A 14,608-nucleotide genomic window follows, 5' to 3' on the forward strand; every position below is an offset into this window, starting at 1 on the left:
TCTTATGCATTATAATATTGTCTTTACTATTATATCTCGATGTTAAAAATTACTTAACTATGTTGCTAGGCAGTATGATATGGTCCTACAGGAAGAAAAAAATGCACCAAACAGAAAGGTTGCCACAGTTCTGCCTCTGTCATTGGGCACGTCATTTTGCTACTCTGATTTATCACCTGTAAAATGAAGGGACTCGGTTAAGGTCACTGTCCAGATAGCTTTGTGCCGCTAGTGCCCTCCTTCATCAGAATCTATGGGACTTCCCTGGCAGTCCAGTGGTTAAGAATCCGCCTTCCAATGCAGGGGATGTGGGTTCGATCCCTGGTCGGGGAACTAAGGTCCCTCGTGCCGCGGGGCAACTAAGCCCGCGCACCGCAACTACTGAGCCCACGAGCCTCAACTAGAGAGAAGCCAGGGTGCCGCAATGAAAGATCCCGTGCAACTAAGACCCGATGCAGCCCAAAATAAAAATAAATAAATTTTTTTTAAAAAAAGAATCTATCCATGTGCGCACTAGTAGTTTTGCCACCACCTCCTTTTTTAAGGGTTTGCTTGGGGAAGCAATACCAGTTGTAGACACTTTTATAATCTTGCCTTGGCGTGGCTTTTCATTTTAGCCTTTGTACTCTCTCTTTTAAAAGCTCTTTTTTGTATGATTCACTTTTCTTTGTTTTAAAGAGAAAACAGGAAAGGTTGGCGCTTCCTGTTCATAAAAAACATCGCTATCAACAAGTTAACAGATCCATAATTTGTTTTTATCAGCCTTCTGTCTCCCAAAGGAAGGAAACTATTTGTCACAGGTCTAAATTTACTTTCTATTACCATTGGTCTCATAAGGAAACTGTTGTTATTATTAAACAAAAAATTCATGCAGTTCCTTTGTCTACCAGGTTCTAGTGACAAGCAGGCTTTTTAATTATACAGTTAGAATTTTATTGGAATCCATAATTTTTGTATCACTCATTTGGAAGATTTCACATAATCCCATTCTCTTCAAAATTACAAACCAACCATAACATACAATTACCACTATTCAGAAATGAATTGCTTCATTATTATCTTTAAAAGGCTCCTTCTTAGTAAAAGTTAAAGAAACACTGATAATCAGATCTAATTAGAGGCATATCATAAAACTTTAGGTGTTGTTTCTAATTTAAAAAGTTAATTATGAGTACTTGGGGATTTTTGTTACAGTGTGTTAGAGACAGCAGTCACACCCAAAAACATTTATGTTGTTTTCAGTTTTGCTTTATTAAAAAAACCAAACAGGGCTTCCCTGGTGGCGCAGTGGTTAAGAATCCGCCTGCCAATACAGGGGACACGGGTTCGAGCCCTGGTCCGGGAAGATCCCACATGCCACGGAGCAGCTAAGCCTGTGCGCCACGACTACTGAGCCTGTGCTCTAGAGCCTGTGAGCCACAACTACTGAGCCCACGTGCCACAACTACTGAAGCCCGCGCGCCTAGAGCCCGTGCTCCGCAACAAGAGAAGCCACTGCAATGAGCAACCCGCGCACCACAACGAAGAGTAGCCCCTGCTCACCGCAACTAGAGAAAGCCCGCACGAAGCAACGAAGACCCAACGCAGCCATAAATAAATAAATGTTTTAAAAAAACCCAAAAAACAAAAAAACCCAAACATATTTTGGGGGTTTATTAGAAAAAATTGAGTCACTTAAGTAAGTTTATGTTTGGACGGTTTCTCTGTTGTGGTAATAAATGCAAAATTTGTTTTTGATTGGACCGTTAAATCATGTTCTCTTCCACGTTACAAGTGAGAATGTGTATTTAGGAGTCGGGTACCAGAAGGAGGTGATAGGGTGGTGTCAGGATGCACACGTGAGTCTACCCAAGTGTGACAGACCTAGAGCTTCACTTTCTGTTACAAACAAGTGGAGAGTCAGTGAATTACTGCCTACTGTCTTCAGGTCTCTACCACCTTCATTTGAAAGCCTTCCTTTTTCTTAAGTGGGTGCAAATTGTAGGGGAGAATGTGGACAGTACCTGGAGATGCACAGTTGGGAATTAATGTGAAATATTTGAGAGACAAATGAGAATATCTTGATGCGAGTAGCCATGTTTGGGGAATTGTGGGAACAAAGGCTGGGTGAGGCAAGTTGGACAAATTTACAGAGGAAAGCAAAGCGGAAGAATTTAGTATTGGTGTTCCAGTAAGAAAAGGGTTGTTACATTTTCAGGCTACTTGTAACTTGGAAATGCTTTATATGCACAGAAAGTAATATGGTGTACTCATGTGATCCCAACAGCCTGATTTCACAAATGCCAGTGTTTTGCTATGTCTCTTTTTAAGAGCTTCAAAGTTATAGTACAGCTAAAGGGCCCCTCTCCGTTCCCTTTCCCAATCCGCACCAAAAGTATTGTACTCACTATCCTAAAATCAACATACATCATTTCTATGCATGTTTATATATGACAATTTGATCTGGTAATCAACCACAGAGAATATATAGTTTTTTTTTTTTAATAATTAATTAATTTATTTTTGGCTGCGTTGGGTCTTCGTTGCTGCGTGCGGGCTTTCTCTAGCTGCGGCGAGCGGGGGCTACTCTTGATTGCAGTGTGCGGGCTTCTCACTGCGGTGGCTTCCCTTGTTGCGGAGCACGGGCTCTAGTTGCACGGGCTTCAGTAGTCGTGGCTCGCGGGCTCTAGAGCGCAGCCTCAGTAGTTGTGGCGCACGGGCTCTAGAGCGCAGGCTCAGTAGTTGTGGTGCATGGGCTTAGTTGCACCGTGGCATGTGGGATCTTCCCGGACCAGAGTTCGAACCCATGTCCCCTGCGTTGGCAGGTGGATTTTTAACCACTGCACCACCAGGGAAGTCCCTCAGCTAAATATTTAAATAAAATGTTAAGTCTTTTTCAATATTTTAAAGTACGAGTAGCAGGAAGGACTCAGTTACGTGGGTAACTCAGTTGCCTAAGTTCTATGGTAGGATGAGTAATACTCTTCTCCCACCAAAGGTTCACATCCTCATCCTTAGAACCTGTGAATATGTCACCTTATATAGCAAAAGGGGCTTTGAAGATGTGATTAAATTAAGCATCTTGAGATGGGCGATTATTCTGGGTTACCTGGGGGCCCTATATAATCATAAAGGTCTGTATAAGAGGGATGTAGGTGGCTTATACTCAGAGAAAGTGATGTGCTTAGAGAAGGAGGTTGCAGTCTGAGAAATTTGAAGATACAACACAGCTGCCTTTGAAGATGGAGAAAGGGGATATACTGGCCAAGGAGTGCAAGTGGCTTCTAGAGGCTAGAAAAGGCAAAGAAATGGATTCTCCCCTAGAGCTTCCAGAAGGAATGAAGTCTTACTGACACTGTTATTTTAGCTTGGAGGACCCGTGTTGGACTTCTGACCTCCAGAATTACAAGAGAGTACTTTTGTGGTGTTTTAAGCCACTAAGCTTGTGCTAATTTGTTAAAACGACAATAAGAAAGTGATACACCCTCTCAAATGTTTTTGAAGGAGAGGTGCCTAGTATCAGTGATGGGGATAGACTAAAACTATATTAGAGACACAGCAGAGCTAACTTGGTGAGGAATACTCTTGAGAGAGAGGTACATAGAAGGGTGTAGCCTTTTTCTTCCCCTACCTAGAAAAAAAAAAAATCAGAGCAAAGATACTTGTGAATGTTCTAGATAATGTTTTCAATAACAGCATAAAGCCTAGTCTGGAAGCTAGAACTTCTTATAGAAGTGATAAAGTGCCCTACCCCCTTTTTAGTTATAGACATTATTTTTCAAAGGGGGAAGGATTCTCATTATTAATAAGCCTGTAAGTTGGGTAGCTGAGAGAGCAGAGAGCAGTTTTCTCCTTTTGTTGAAATGCTGCTGTTGTAAATAAAGGATTTGGTTTGCTGGGAGGGTACTGACAAGGGATACCTGAATAATTCACTCCAGCTATATGGTAAGGATTGCGCTGATGGTAAAATATCAGGCAGCTTTCTGTAACATGCATTCCTGACTTGTTCATCTGCGAATGCGAGGACTGCTTTGTGTGGGCTGCTGTGACAGATTACCACAAACACGGTGCCTTAAAAACAGCAGAAAGCTATCCTAACAGTTCACGAGGCCAGAAGTTCACCATCAAGTCGTTGACACGGTTGCACTCCCTCTGAAGGCCCTAGGGGAGAATCTGTTCCTTGCCTCCTTGCCGCTTTGCCTCTTCTGTCTTCTGCTGGCCGCCAGCATTCCTTGCCTTGTGGTCACATCACCCTCTGCCTCTGTCTTTATGTTGCTGTCTTCTCTCTCTGTCTCTACTCTCCCTCTGCCTCTCTCGTAAGGATACTTTTTTTTTTTTTTAAGAAATTCACGTTCTTTTTATTTATTTATTTATTCATGACTGTATTGGGTCTTCGTTTCTGTGCGAGGGCTTTCTCTAGTTGTGGCAAGTGGGGACCACTCTTCATCGCGGTGCGCGGGCCTCTCACCATCACGGCCTCTCTTGTTGTGGAGCACAGGCTCCAGACGCGCAGGCTCAGTAATTGTGGCTCACGGGCCCAGTTGCTCCGTGGCATGTGGGATCTTCCCAGACCAGGGCTCGAACCCGTGTCCCCTGCATTGGCAGGCAGATTCTCAACCACTGCGCCACCAGGAAAGCCCCCGTAAGGATACTTTTGATGACACTTAGAGGCCGCCTGATAATCCAGGATAAGCTTGTCCCTTTTAGACCCTTAATTGAGTCACATCTTTTGCCATGGGATACAGCATTCATTCTTTTGCTGTATATGGTAATATTCAGTTGGGGTCATTTTTCGGCCTACTATGTGTTCTGTTATGGTTCCTTTGCAGTCTTTGATGTGTCCTGTTTATCTGGATATTTTTGATTATTGTTCTCTACTCTGACCCACTTTGTAAAAATCTCTGACATAGCAATGATTTGCCCCATTGTAGTTTTTCATTCTCTCCTACATTGAATTCTAGAATGAAAGTCAGCAAGCTGCAGCCCATGGGCCACATCCATTCCATTGCCTATTATTGTACAGCCTGCCAACTAAGAATGGTTTTACATTTTTAAATGGTTGAAAAAAAATCAAAGGAACATATTGTGTTCCACATGAAAATTATATGAATTTAAATTTCAGTATTTAGGGGTATCTTGTCTCTGGCTTCCATGTGTAGTGGGCACTAACCATTTGTTGATGAATATTTAACTCGTGGTAAGAATTTGATTAATGTTGTTAAGGATTTGGTATAATTCCCAAAGGATTCTTTAAAACTATGGATTAGAAGAATTTTATGTGTCATATTATTCACGCTTCTGATCTTTTTGGCCTTAAGACTCAAAGAAATATAGAGTAAATGTCCTGCCCCTGAATTTAATTAAGTTAGTAAATAGGCATCACACCCAGGACTTGAAGCTGGCAAGTGTTGGTTAATTTTATATGTCACCTTGGCTGGGCTGCGATGCCAAGATGCTTTTTCAAGCATCAGTCTAGATGTTGCTCTGAAGGTATTTTTTAGTTGTGATTAACATTTATACTCAGTTGAGTTTAAGTAATCATGGGCCTCATGTACGATATGAAATATGAAAGCATTAAGAACAAAGACTACGTTTCCTAAAGGAGAAGGAATTCTGTCTCAAGACTGCATCGCTGAAATCGTTTCAGAATTTCCAACCTGTCATCCCGTCCTACACATTCTGGACTTGGTGGACCCCACAAGTACATCAGCCAGTTCCTTCAAATAAATCTCCTCTCTCTCTCTTAGTCTCTCTCAATATATATCCTGTTGGTTCTGTTTCTCTGGAGAACCCTGACCGATACAGCAAGTTACTCTGATGTGTTGAGACTGTGGACCATCTTCAGTGTTTGTTGAGTATGTTAAGCATTGCCCTCTCCCCTCACTGAGGTGAGGCCCCTCCAGCATTATCTTCCTCTCCTTCCTTGACACCTCCTTCAGGCTTCTGCCTTTTACACCTTGTGAAAGGAAATGTGTTATATTCGGGTATAACAAAGTCAGAAATAAGCTCACTTGTGATGGGCCCAAGGACTTTTTCTCAATCCAAGATTGTTTGAAGTTGTGAGAAGACTGTGAGTTGATAAAAATGAGACAGAAGCAAGTGGATCTGCTGAGAAGAAGCAGTTGAGAAAATGAGGAGAACTAATTTCTGGGTAGCAGTATTTGTGAGAAGTTTATCCTCTTCTTCTCCCTCTAAAAAGAAAAACTTCCTCTGTGTACTAATTCAATGGAGAACATCAAGTCCATATAACTCCGTAACTTGTTCCTATCGTGCTACAGATAGTTGCTTTCATTCTCAAGTTTTGCTGCTTTATAATAAATGGATAAAAATACAAATAGCTGCTGTATTTGTCCATATTTAGCCATTTTACTTGTATGTCTATACATATAAGAAGTTTTACATACCAAGGCATTTAAAAATTGTGTCTGATAAACAATGACTACACTTATAAAAAATTACACATTTGAGTAAAGAACCATTTGAGTGAGTGATGATTTATTTTGTATCTCAAAACAGTTTATTAGGCCTTGGAGTGGTGCTAGAAAGTTTATTTTACATACTTTGATTCCTCCCAACAAGGTATTAAGCTGTCAACTTGCTCCAGGAAATGGTTGACTCTCGATTGACTTGAAGATACTGTCTCTTTCCTGTTCCACCCTCCACCCCGGCCCCCCGCCCCCATACCTATTTAAGCTGTATCTTCTATCAGTTGATTATAATCTTTATATGGCATGCTATTTAAGTGTTATTTTAAAGAAGTAACTGTAACTTTGAGTTTTACAGGTAATGACTGATTGAGGCATGTGTTTTACCTCTTACACTTGATTTTGTTTTATAAGAATATAAATTAAATGATTGGGATGTAAAATAATTTCTTCTTGCTCAGAACGCCATTTTTGCTCTAAGTAGCTAAAATCTCTTATACTCTTTTCATCCTAAAAGTTTTAATAGTCTCTCTCTATATTTGAATTCTCACAGAATAGCCAATGATATCTAAAGCAATTCATTTCGTCAACAATATTGTGAGATATTTTGACTGTTCCAAAGGCGAGGTTCTGTGATAGGTTCTGGGGATAAAGAGAAGTGAAAAGATGGGGTCTCTAAGTTGCTCAGAATTTAGTTTGTTGGGGACTAGGAAGGTACCACAGAGAAGGTTACAGTCTGGGGCTTTGAAGGAAAGACATGTGATATCCACGTGAAGAAACCAGTATGTCGGACTGAGATGTGTTGGTGTCTAAAAGTTTTACATACGCTATTATTTCAAAAGCTTAAGTAGAAATCGTTTAAGTTTCGTAAGCCAGACGGCCTCTGAGGATCCATAATAATTTTATAGATTATTGTTTGTTTTTTAAAAGCATGGCCAAGGATTAATATAACTTGTTAAGACAATACTATCTGTGAGATCATGTGTGTATTCTAGTATTGAGTGTTAGCAATCATTTGTAAGATACTAAGTAGGTGCCTGAAAAATGTTCTTTTTTTTTAAAGTTTCTTTAATTAATTAATTTATATTTATTTTTGGCTGTGTTGGGTCTTCGTTTCTGCGCGAGGGCTTTCTCCAGTTGTGGCAAGCGGGGGCCGCTCTTCATCGCGGTGCGCGGGCCTCTCACTATCGCGGCCTCTCTTGTTGCGGAGCACAGGCTCCAGACGCGCAGGCTCAGTAACTGTGGCTCACGGGCCCAGCTGCTCCGCGGCATGTGGGATCTTCCCAGACCAGGGCTCGAACCCGTGTCCCCTGCATTGGCAGGCAGATTCCCAACCACTGCGCCACCAGGGAAGCCCTGAAAAATGTTCTTGATATTAATACATAAATTGACGCTTTTCCCTTCTTTCTTCTCCCTCCCCCTCCCTCCGCCCCTCCCCCCATCACTGCCCTTTGTGGTTGTTTTTGCAGTTGGTTAGTCTGCTGCTAATTGGAATTGCAGCGTGGGGCATCGGCTTCGGGCTGATTTCCAGTCTCCGGGTGGTCGGTGTGGTCATCGCAGTGGGCATCTTCTTGTTCCTGATTGCATTAGTGGGGCTGATCGGAGCTGTGAAACACCATCAGGTGTTGCTTTTTTTTGTATCCTTTTTTACAGGTGGGATTTATACCCCACTTGGGTTTGCTCTTATCTTATTGATTACTCCTGTGATAACTACAACTAATTTAAAATTACCGTAAGGAAATTAATTGCCAGACAGCAACTCCTGGCCAGCATTATGTGTATTTGTCCAACCAACATTAGGAACATTTCTTAGGGTTAAGTTATTGTATGTTTACATATTCTCTCTCCTTTTCACATCATGACGAATGTATTCTGCAAGTTCAGTATCATCCTATGTATGTGTTGCAAATTCAGAGTTACATTGAACTGATTCAGTGACTTCTAGGTCCTTTCCAAGTCATTAATATTTGGTTGAGAATTTCACAATGATTTTTTTTTTAAGAGTTGATATTAAGAAAGCTTACATACATTTATCTCTACTTATTTCCTGTTTTATCTATGTAAGAATTTTTATTTTAATCTAAATGAAATTATAATAGATCAGCTTTTATTTATTTTTAATAATTTATTGAAGTATAGTTGATTTACAATGTTGTGTTTAATTTCTGCTGTATAGCAAAGTGACTCAGTTATACATATATATTCTTTTCATATTCTTTTCTATTATGGTTTATCACAGGATATTGAATATAGTTCCCTGTGCTATACAGTAGGATCTTGTTGTTTATCCATCCTATGTATAAGAGTTTGCATCTGCTAATCCCAAACTCCCAATCCATCCCTCCCCACTCCCCTCCCCCTTGGCAACCACAAGGCTTTTCTCTATAATAGATCAGCATTTAAATAATTATTGTTGTTAGTATTTTTCTATATAATTATATCTACAGTGTATCATCAAAATAAAAATTACGTGTATTCTTCTTGCACTTTCTCTAAGTGCCATTTGTTCTGTTTTCTGGGTGACCTCCTTCTAGTGAGTTGTGAAGTTGGCAGTACCTCTGTTTTATGTTATTTTAAGAATTTCCAGAAATAGCCTTAACTTTGATTCTCAGTACATGATTATTCTCTTGCTTGTATTTATTGTCCAGTTTTCCGTATCATGTGCTTGCTTAGCCCTGAACCAGGAGCAACAGGTAAGCAAAGACTTTTTTTCTTTCTACGTTATTATACCACATAGTACATGTAGGAAGAAAGGGGGAGGAATGATTGGAATATAATATAATTTCTTCCTGTTCAGATGCCATTTCGCTCTACATAGCTGAAGTCTTTTGTTCCTCATTGCCTTAGTGGGGCTTCTTAGAGCCCTAAAACACCACGTGTTGCTATTTTCTGCATCCTTGAAGTAGGATTTTGCCCTCACTGGGTAAAAAGTGCTCCTGCTAATGGATGTTCACCCAGTCTTTCCCTACTATTATGCAATGAAACATTGGCTCCAGAATGTTTGTGGTTTCATTCTGGCAATTATTCTCTTCAAACTCTAATTTGTTTGAAGAATATGGGTCTCTCTTTTGGGGCAATGGAAAATTTGTCTTGCTACACTCTGAAAACTAGGCCTTTGACCTAAGTGCTTCTTTTAAATCACATGTGAACGTGAAGACTTTTTATTCTTGGGATAGAAATCATGCCTTCTTTTTGTTGCAGATTGAAGTGTAACCCTTTGAAAAGTTTTGATGCTCTTATAAAGAGTATTATATTAGGTGCACTCAGTTTTAAGAGTTGCAGGCTCCAGCTTTATACACTTTATGCAGGGATGACACTTTTTTTTTTTTTTAAGATTTTTTTTTGATGTGGACCATTTTTCAAGTCTTTATTGAATTTGTTAAAATATTGCTTCTGTTTTATGTTTTGTTTTTTTGGCCACGAGGCATGTGGGATCTTAGCTCCCCGACCAGGGATTGAACCTGCACCCCCTGCCTTGGAAGGCGAAGTCTTAACCACTGGACCACCAGGGAAGTCCCAGAGATGACACATTTTAATGTATGTTTAAATGCGTTTTCTAGGGTCAGCTTTTGGAAGTTGGTTGGAACAATACAGCAAGTGCTCGAAATGACATCCAGAGAAATTTAAACTGCTGTGGGTTCCGAAGCTTTAGCCCAAATGACACCTGTCTGGCTGTAAGTACAAAGTATACAGTGTTTTTTGGAGATGTATTGCATACAGGTGAATAATGGTTAACATGGAAGAAGTGGACTTTCTGATGGTGAATTGTACTTTTAAAGTGTTTTTTATATACCAGCATTACATTCCGTGTACACTATTGTATCAATTGTCTGTTCTCAAATATCCATCCTGAGGATACTGAATATTCCAGGGCCCAGCCAGGCACGGATGCTTTCGGTTCTTTGCCCCTAATTCCTTCCCAGTCAAATCCTCCTAGAACAAGTTGTGAAAGAGAAATAACAGCAGATCAGCAAGTAAATGTCTTGGTTTGGAAGCCTATCAGGGTGGTAGGAGGAGAGTGGTCTGTACTAAATTGGGCTTCTCAACCAGCTAAACATCCCCAGGATGGAGGACACAAGGAACCATCCTCTTTCCTCTCTCCCTTCTTCCCCATCACAACTTCATGCCCTTTCTCTCTGGGAGCTGAGCTAGCAATAGATCAATTAGAGCCATCCTGTTGCCCCAGGCCAGACCACTGACCTCCCAAGTCCAACCCAATCCCATATGGCGATTGACTTGGAGCTTGGAGCTTGGCTCTCCTGGGAAGTTGACATGTGTTTATATTTTGGGGAAACTCCTATTACCCCCTCGCTGAGCCCTGAGCTGGACATCCCTGCGTTGTGTCCTCTTTTGTGGGTTATTAGTTTTCTATTGCTATACAATACATTATCACAGTTTTAGTGGTTAAAACAACACCCGTTTATTGTCTTAGTTTCCCTAAGTCAGGAGCCTGCGTATAGCTTAGCTAGGTCCTCTGCTCATCAGGATCTCACCAGAATGAAGTCAAGGTATTGGCCAGGGCTACAATCTCATCTCAGGTTTGGGGTCTTCTACCAAGCTATTGTTGGTTGAATTCAGCTTCTGGTGGTTGTAGGACTGAAGTCCCATTTTCTTTCTGGTGTCTCTAAGTTCCTAGATGCTGGTCAGCTCTTAACTATACAGACATCTCACAACATGGCATCAAAATCAGCGTGAGAATCTCTTCATTTTATTAAGACAGTGTCTTACGTAATGCAACATAAACATGGGAGTGAAAATCCATCCTATTCACAAATCCCATCCACTCTCAAGGGGTGGTTATTCAGGGCATGTACCCTGGGGGTGGGAATCTTAGGAGCCATCTTACGATTTTGGACACTACTAAAGAACCACGGCTCCAAGATGGATATGATATTCCAGACAGTCATTTTTATGTAGGTGTTTTTTTTTTTTAATCTGCTCATTATAAATGTACTTTGAAATAAAAGTTCTTTTTTGAAAATTGATACAGAGCTGTGTGAAAAGCAGCCACCAGTGCTCACCCTGTGCTCCGATAATAGGAAAATATGCAGGAGAAGTTCTGAGATTTGTTGGCGGCATTGGCCTCTTCTTCAGTTTTACAGAGGTATGTACAAATAACTCAATATCTTCCGTTCTTTGTCATAGAGATTCCTGTTTTATAGGGCAAGAGGGCATGGCATTTTACCTTAGCATGGCACTTAACTTTTGGAATATATCAATGGATGTTTTCACTGGGAACTAGTACTGTAATAGGTGGAGCTGTGGCTTGAAATCAGAAGATCTCGCAGATCTAGCATTAAGTTTATACAGGGTGAAGTGCTTGATCATTAATTATGTAAAATTAAATGAAGAGATTTGACTGGGTTATCTTTTGAGTCTCTTCTATTTCTAGAGTTGTATGATAAATTATAATTTTAGATATAATTTTGGAATAGGTAGGACATTCACATTGTTTAATATATATATATTAATGTGTAATGTACACACATTTATATATAGGTATGCTTTGAAAAGTTGCCTTCCAACCCTATCCCCACTCCCCTTTGTTCCTAGCCTTCTAAAACCTGTAGGGAATCATTGTTATTAATTTCTTACCTATATAACATACATCTATGTTATATTAATATATTTACTATATTAATACATTTATATATATGTCTAAGCAAAACCACACACATATTATTTTGATAATTTTTGAGGAATGCTAATTCCTCATTGTCTTTATTAAACACTCAATAACTCTGGACATTTTTGATGCATCTGAATTGGCAATATGTATTTAAATTAAAACTTTTTTCTTTCACTCATCAATTCTACTTGCAGTGCTTTATTTCATGGAGATAATTGTATAACTATGTAAAATGAATACACAAGAATGTTTATTGTTTATAACAGCAAACCTTTGGGCCAGCTCATGTTTGTCTAGTGAATAATGAGCTGGTGAAATTAGAGTTTATTAGACAAGAGCAAATAGTTAAAAAATGCACTCTCTGGGTTGGAAACCTAGTTCTCCTGCTTTATTAACTGTGTGACCTTGGGCAAGTTCCTTAATCTTTCTGTGCTGCTGTTTCTTTGGCTTTGCAAACAGGCGTAATAATGGAAAGCCCCTATTTCACGAAGTTGTTTTGATGCTTAAAGGAGTTAGTATATGTAAAAACTTGTAATATATAGAAAAATGCCTGACATACGGCAAGTGCTGTGTGTGTTAGCTGTCGTTTTGTAGACATGAGTAAATTATTGATGTACAAGTCCCCATATTATACCCCCTTAAAAAATGATGATGGGACCCCTGTGATGGTTGTGTTAATTGCCCATGTCACACTCCTGTTTTAAACAAAGAATAGCATGTGTAGAATAATGCTATTAAGTAAGATTGTGCATATAACTGTGGAAATATATGGTAGGCTATTGTAAGAATGAGCATTTATCTTTAAAAGGAAATCAGAAAAATCTTGTATTTTTTATATTTGAAGTTTACTCTGTCATTTAATTTCTTGGACATTTGATTTCCCCATCAGTATGTCCCTATAATAAGTAATTTCATGGTCAACTTCCTTGTATATATATTTTTGATCTATATTCCCTAGTTTTTCTTTAGAGTACACCTCCAGAAGTAAAATATGACACATTCAGTATATGGGCATTTTAAAAGAGTTTGATAAATATTGCCAAATTGCCTTTTGGGGGAGATTCTACCAACTTTTGATTCAAGCACTAATTCTCGATATTTTTATCTTATAAAATATTTGCCAATTTGGTAGGTAAAAATAGTATTACAGTTCTGTTTGCTCTTTTGGAAATGTGACTAGTGAATTTGAAAATATTCATGTATTCATGTGTTTTTGGACCACTGGTATTACTTCTTTTGTGAATTGCCCACCTACTGTCTGTCCTGATCAAGGACCTTTGGATCGCCTGTAACTCAGTCTATGCAAAAAAGGGGAATTTTGTAAAAGAATAGGAGAGCGGGCCTCAGGGCCTAGAAGGTGTTTAGAAAAGAGGCCTCAAGGCTGGGGCTCACTGGGTGCTCTTAGAAACCCAGGTGCCCCAGAAAGTTGCCCACTCTCCTTTTATTTCCTCCGTTCCCTTCCTGGCTCCCTCCTCCTCTCATCACTCACTCTACTTGACTTCTTTGTCCTGCTTTCAACTTCTTTTGCATTTACTTAACTTTTTCACGATTTTTAAATAAAATTTATAGGTTTTACTTTTTATGTGGTTCAGTTTATTGCTTTTTGCCTATATGGTTTATCCAGTTGATTTTTATGTTTAGAAGCCCCTTTTTCATTTTGAGTATATATGTTAAAAATGATTAAAGAAGGCAGTTTAGGTGATACAAACAAATTTTAACACTTCATGGACAGTCTCCTTTCAGAGAACTGCAAAATAAGGCCAAAGGCAAGGAGCTTTTATAGGATAAAGAATAAGGAAGGGAATAATAGAAAATATCTGATTGGCTGGGGCCACATAGTCATTCTTGTTTGGGGTGAGAAGGCCCAGAATTGGCTTGGCCTTTGGGGATTGGCTGACTGAATATGTTGCACTTCCGGTCAAGAGGAGCATTTACAGGGACACAAAGTTTACCCAAGTTTCGGTTTGCTGATGTGGCACCCTGGATAAGAGCAGCTTCATCTTGGGCCTAGAAATTTACTTCTCTCTGTATAATTAAATATAAAAATACAAAAAAATATATTTTTTGTTTTATTGAGGTATAATTGACAAGTAAAATTGTAAGATATTTAAAGTGTATATCATGATGATTTGATATACGTATACATTGTGAAAGGATTCCCCCTATCAAGTTCATTAACACATCCATCACCTCACATATTTACCTTTTTTTTTGGGTGAAAACATTTAAGTTCTACTCTCTTAGCAAGAGAGTAGATTGTACAATACAATACAGTATTCTGTACAATTGTACAATACAGTGTTTTCACTGTAGTCACCATGTTGCACATTAGATCTTCTCATTTTGATTGTGTGTGTGTGACATGTATTGAATTTGTGTATATAATGTATACATTACATATATATGTATAAAATGTATGATTAAGATAACATATTATATATACATAGATGTTTGTGTATATTGTATATTCTAATTCAGTTTCTTTTTCTCCCTTTGAGAATGAAAAATCCATACCTGGCTGTTATTATCAAACTGGAGATAAAGACCAAACTTAGTATTCACTTTTTTTTTTTGG

The 14,608-nt window shown here is 39.2% G+C and overlaps 1 protein-coding gene across 1 annotated transcript in view; it reads left to right on the forward strand.

The window, feature by feature from the left end:
- Positions 1 to 14,608, forward strand: part of TSPAN13 (tetraspanin 13) — a 30,525-nt gene that overhangs the window by 11,181 nt on the left and 4,736 nt on the right. Inside the window, exons 2-5 of the mRNA XM_036863828.1 lie at positions 7,874 to 8,041; positions 9,017 to 9,097; positions 9,965 to 10,078; positions 11,395 to 11,508. Of these exons, the coding sequence (XP_036719723.1) occupies positions 7,874 to 8,041; positions 9,017 to 9,097; positions 9,965 to 10,078; positions 11,395 to 11,508 (477 nt within the window). The remainder of the gene's footprint in view (positions 1 to 7,873; positions 8,042 to 9,016; positions 9,098 to 9,964; positions 10,079 to 11,394; positions 11,509 to 14,608) is intronic.

Source organism: Balaenoptera musculus, chromosome 9, assembly GCF_009873245.2.
Source record: "Balaenoptera musculus isolate JJ_BM4_2016_0621 chromosome 9, mBalMus1.pri.v3, whole genome shotgun sequence".
NCBI classification, from domain to species: Eukaryota; Metazoa; Chordata; class Mammalia; order Artiodactyla; family Balaenopteridae; genus Balaenoptera; species Balaenoptera musculus.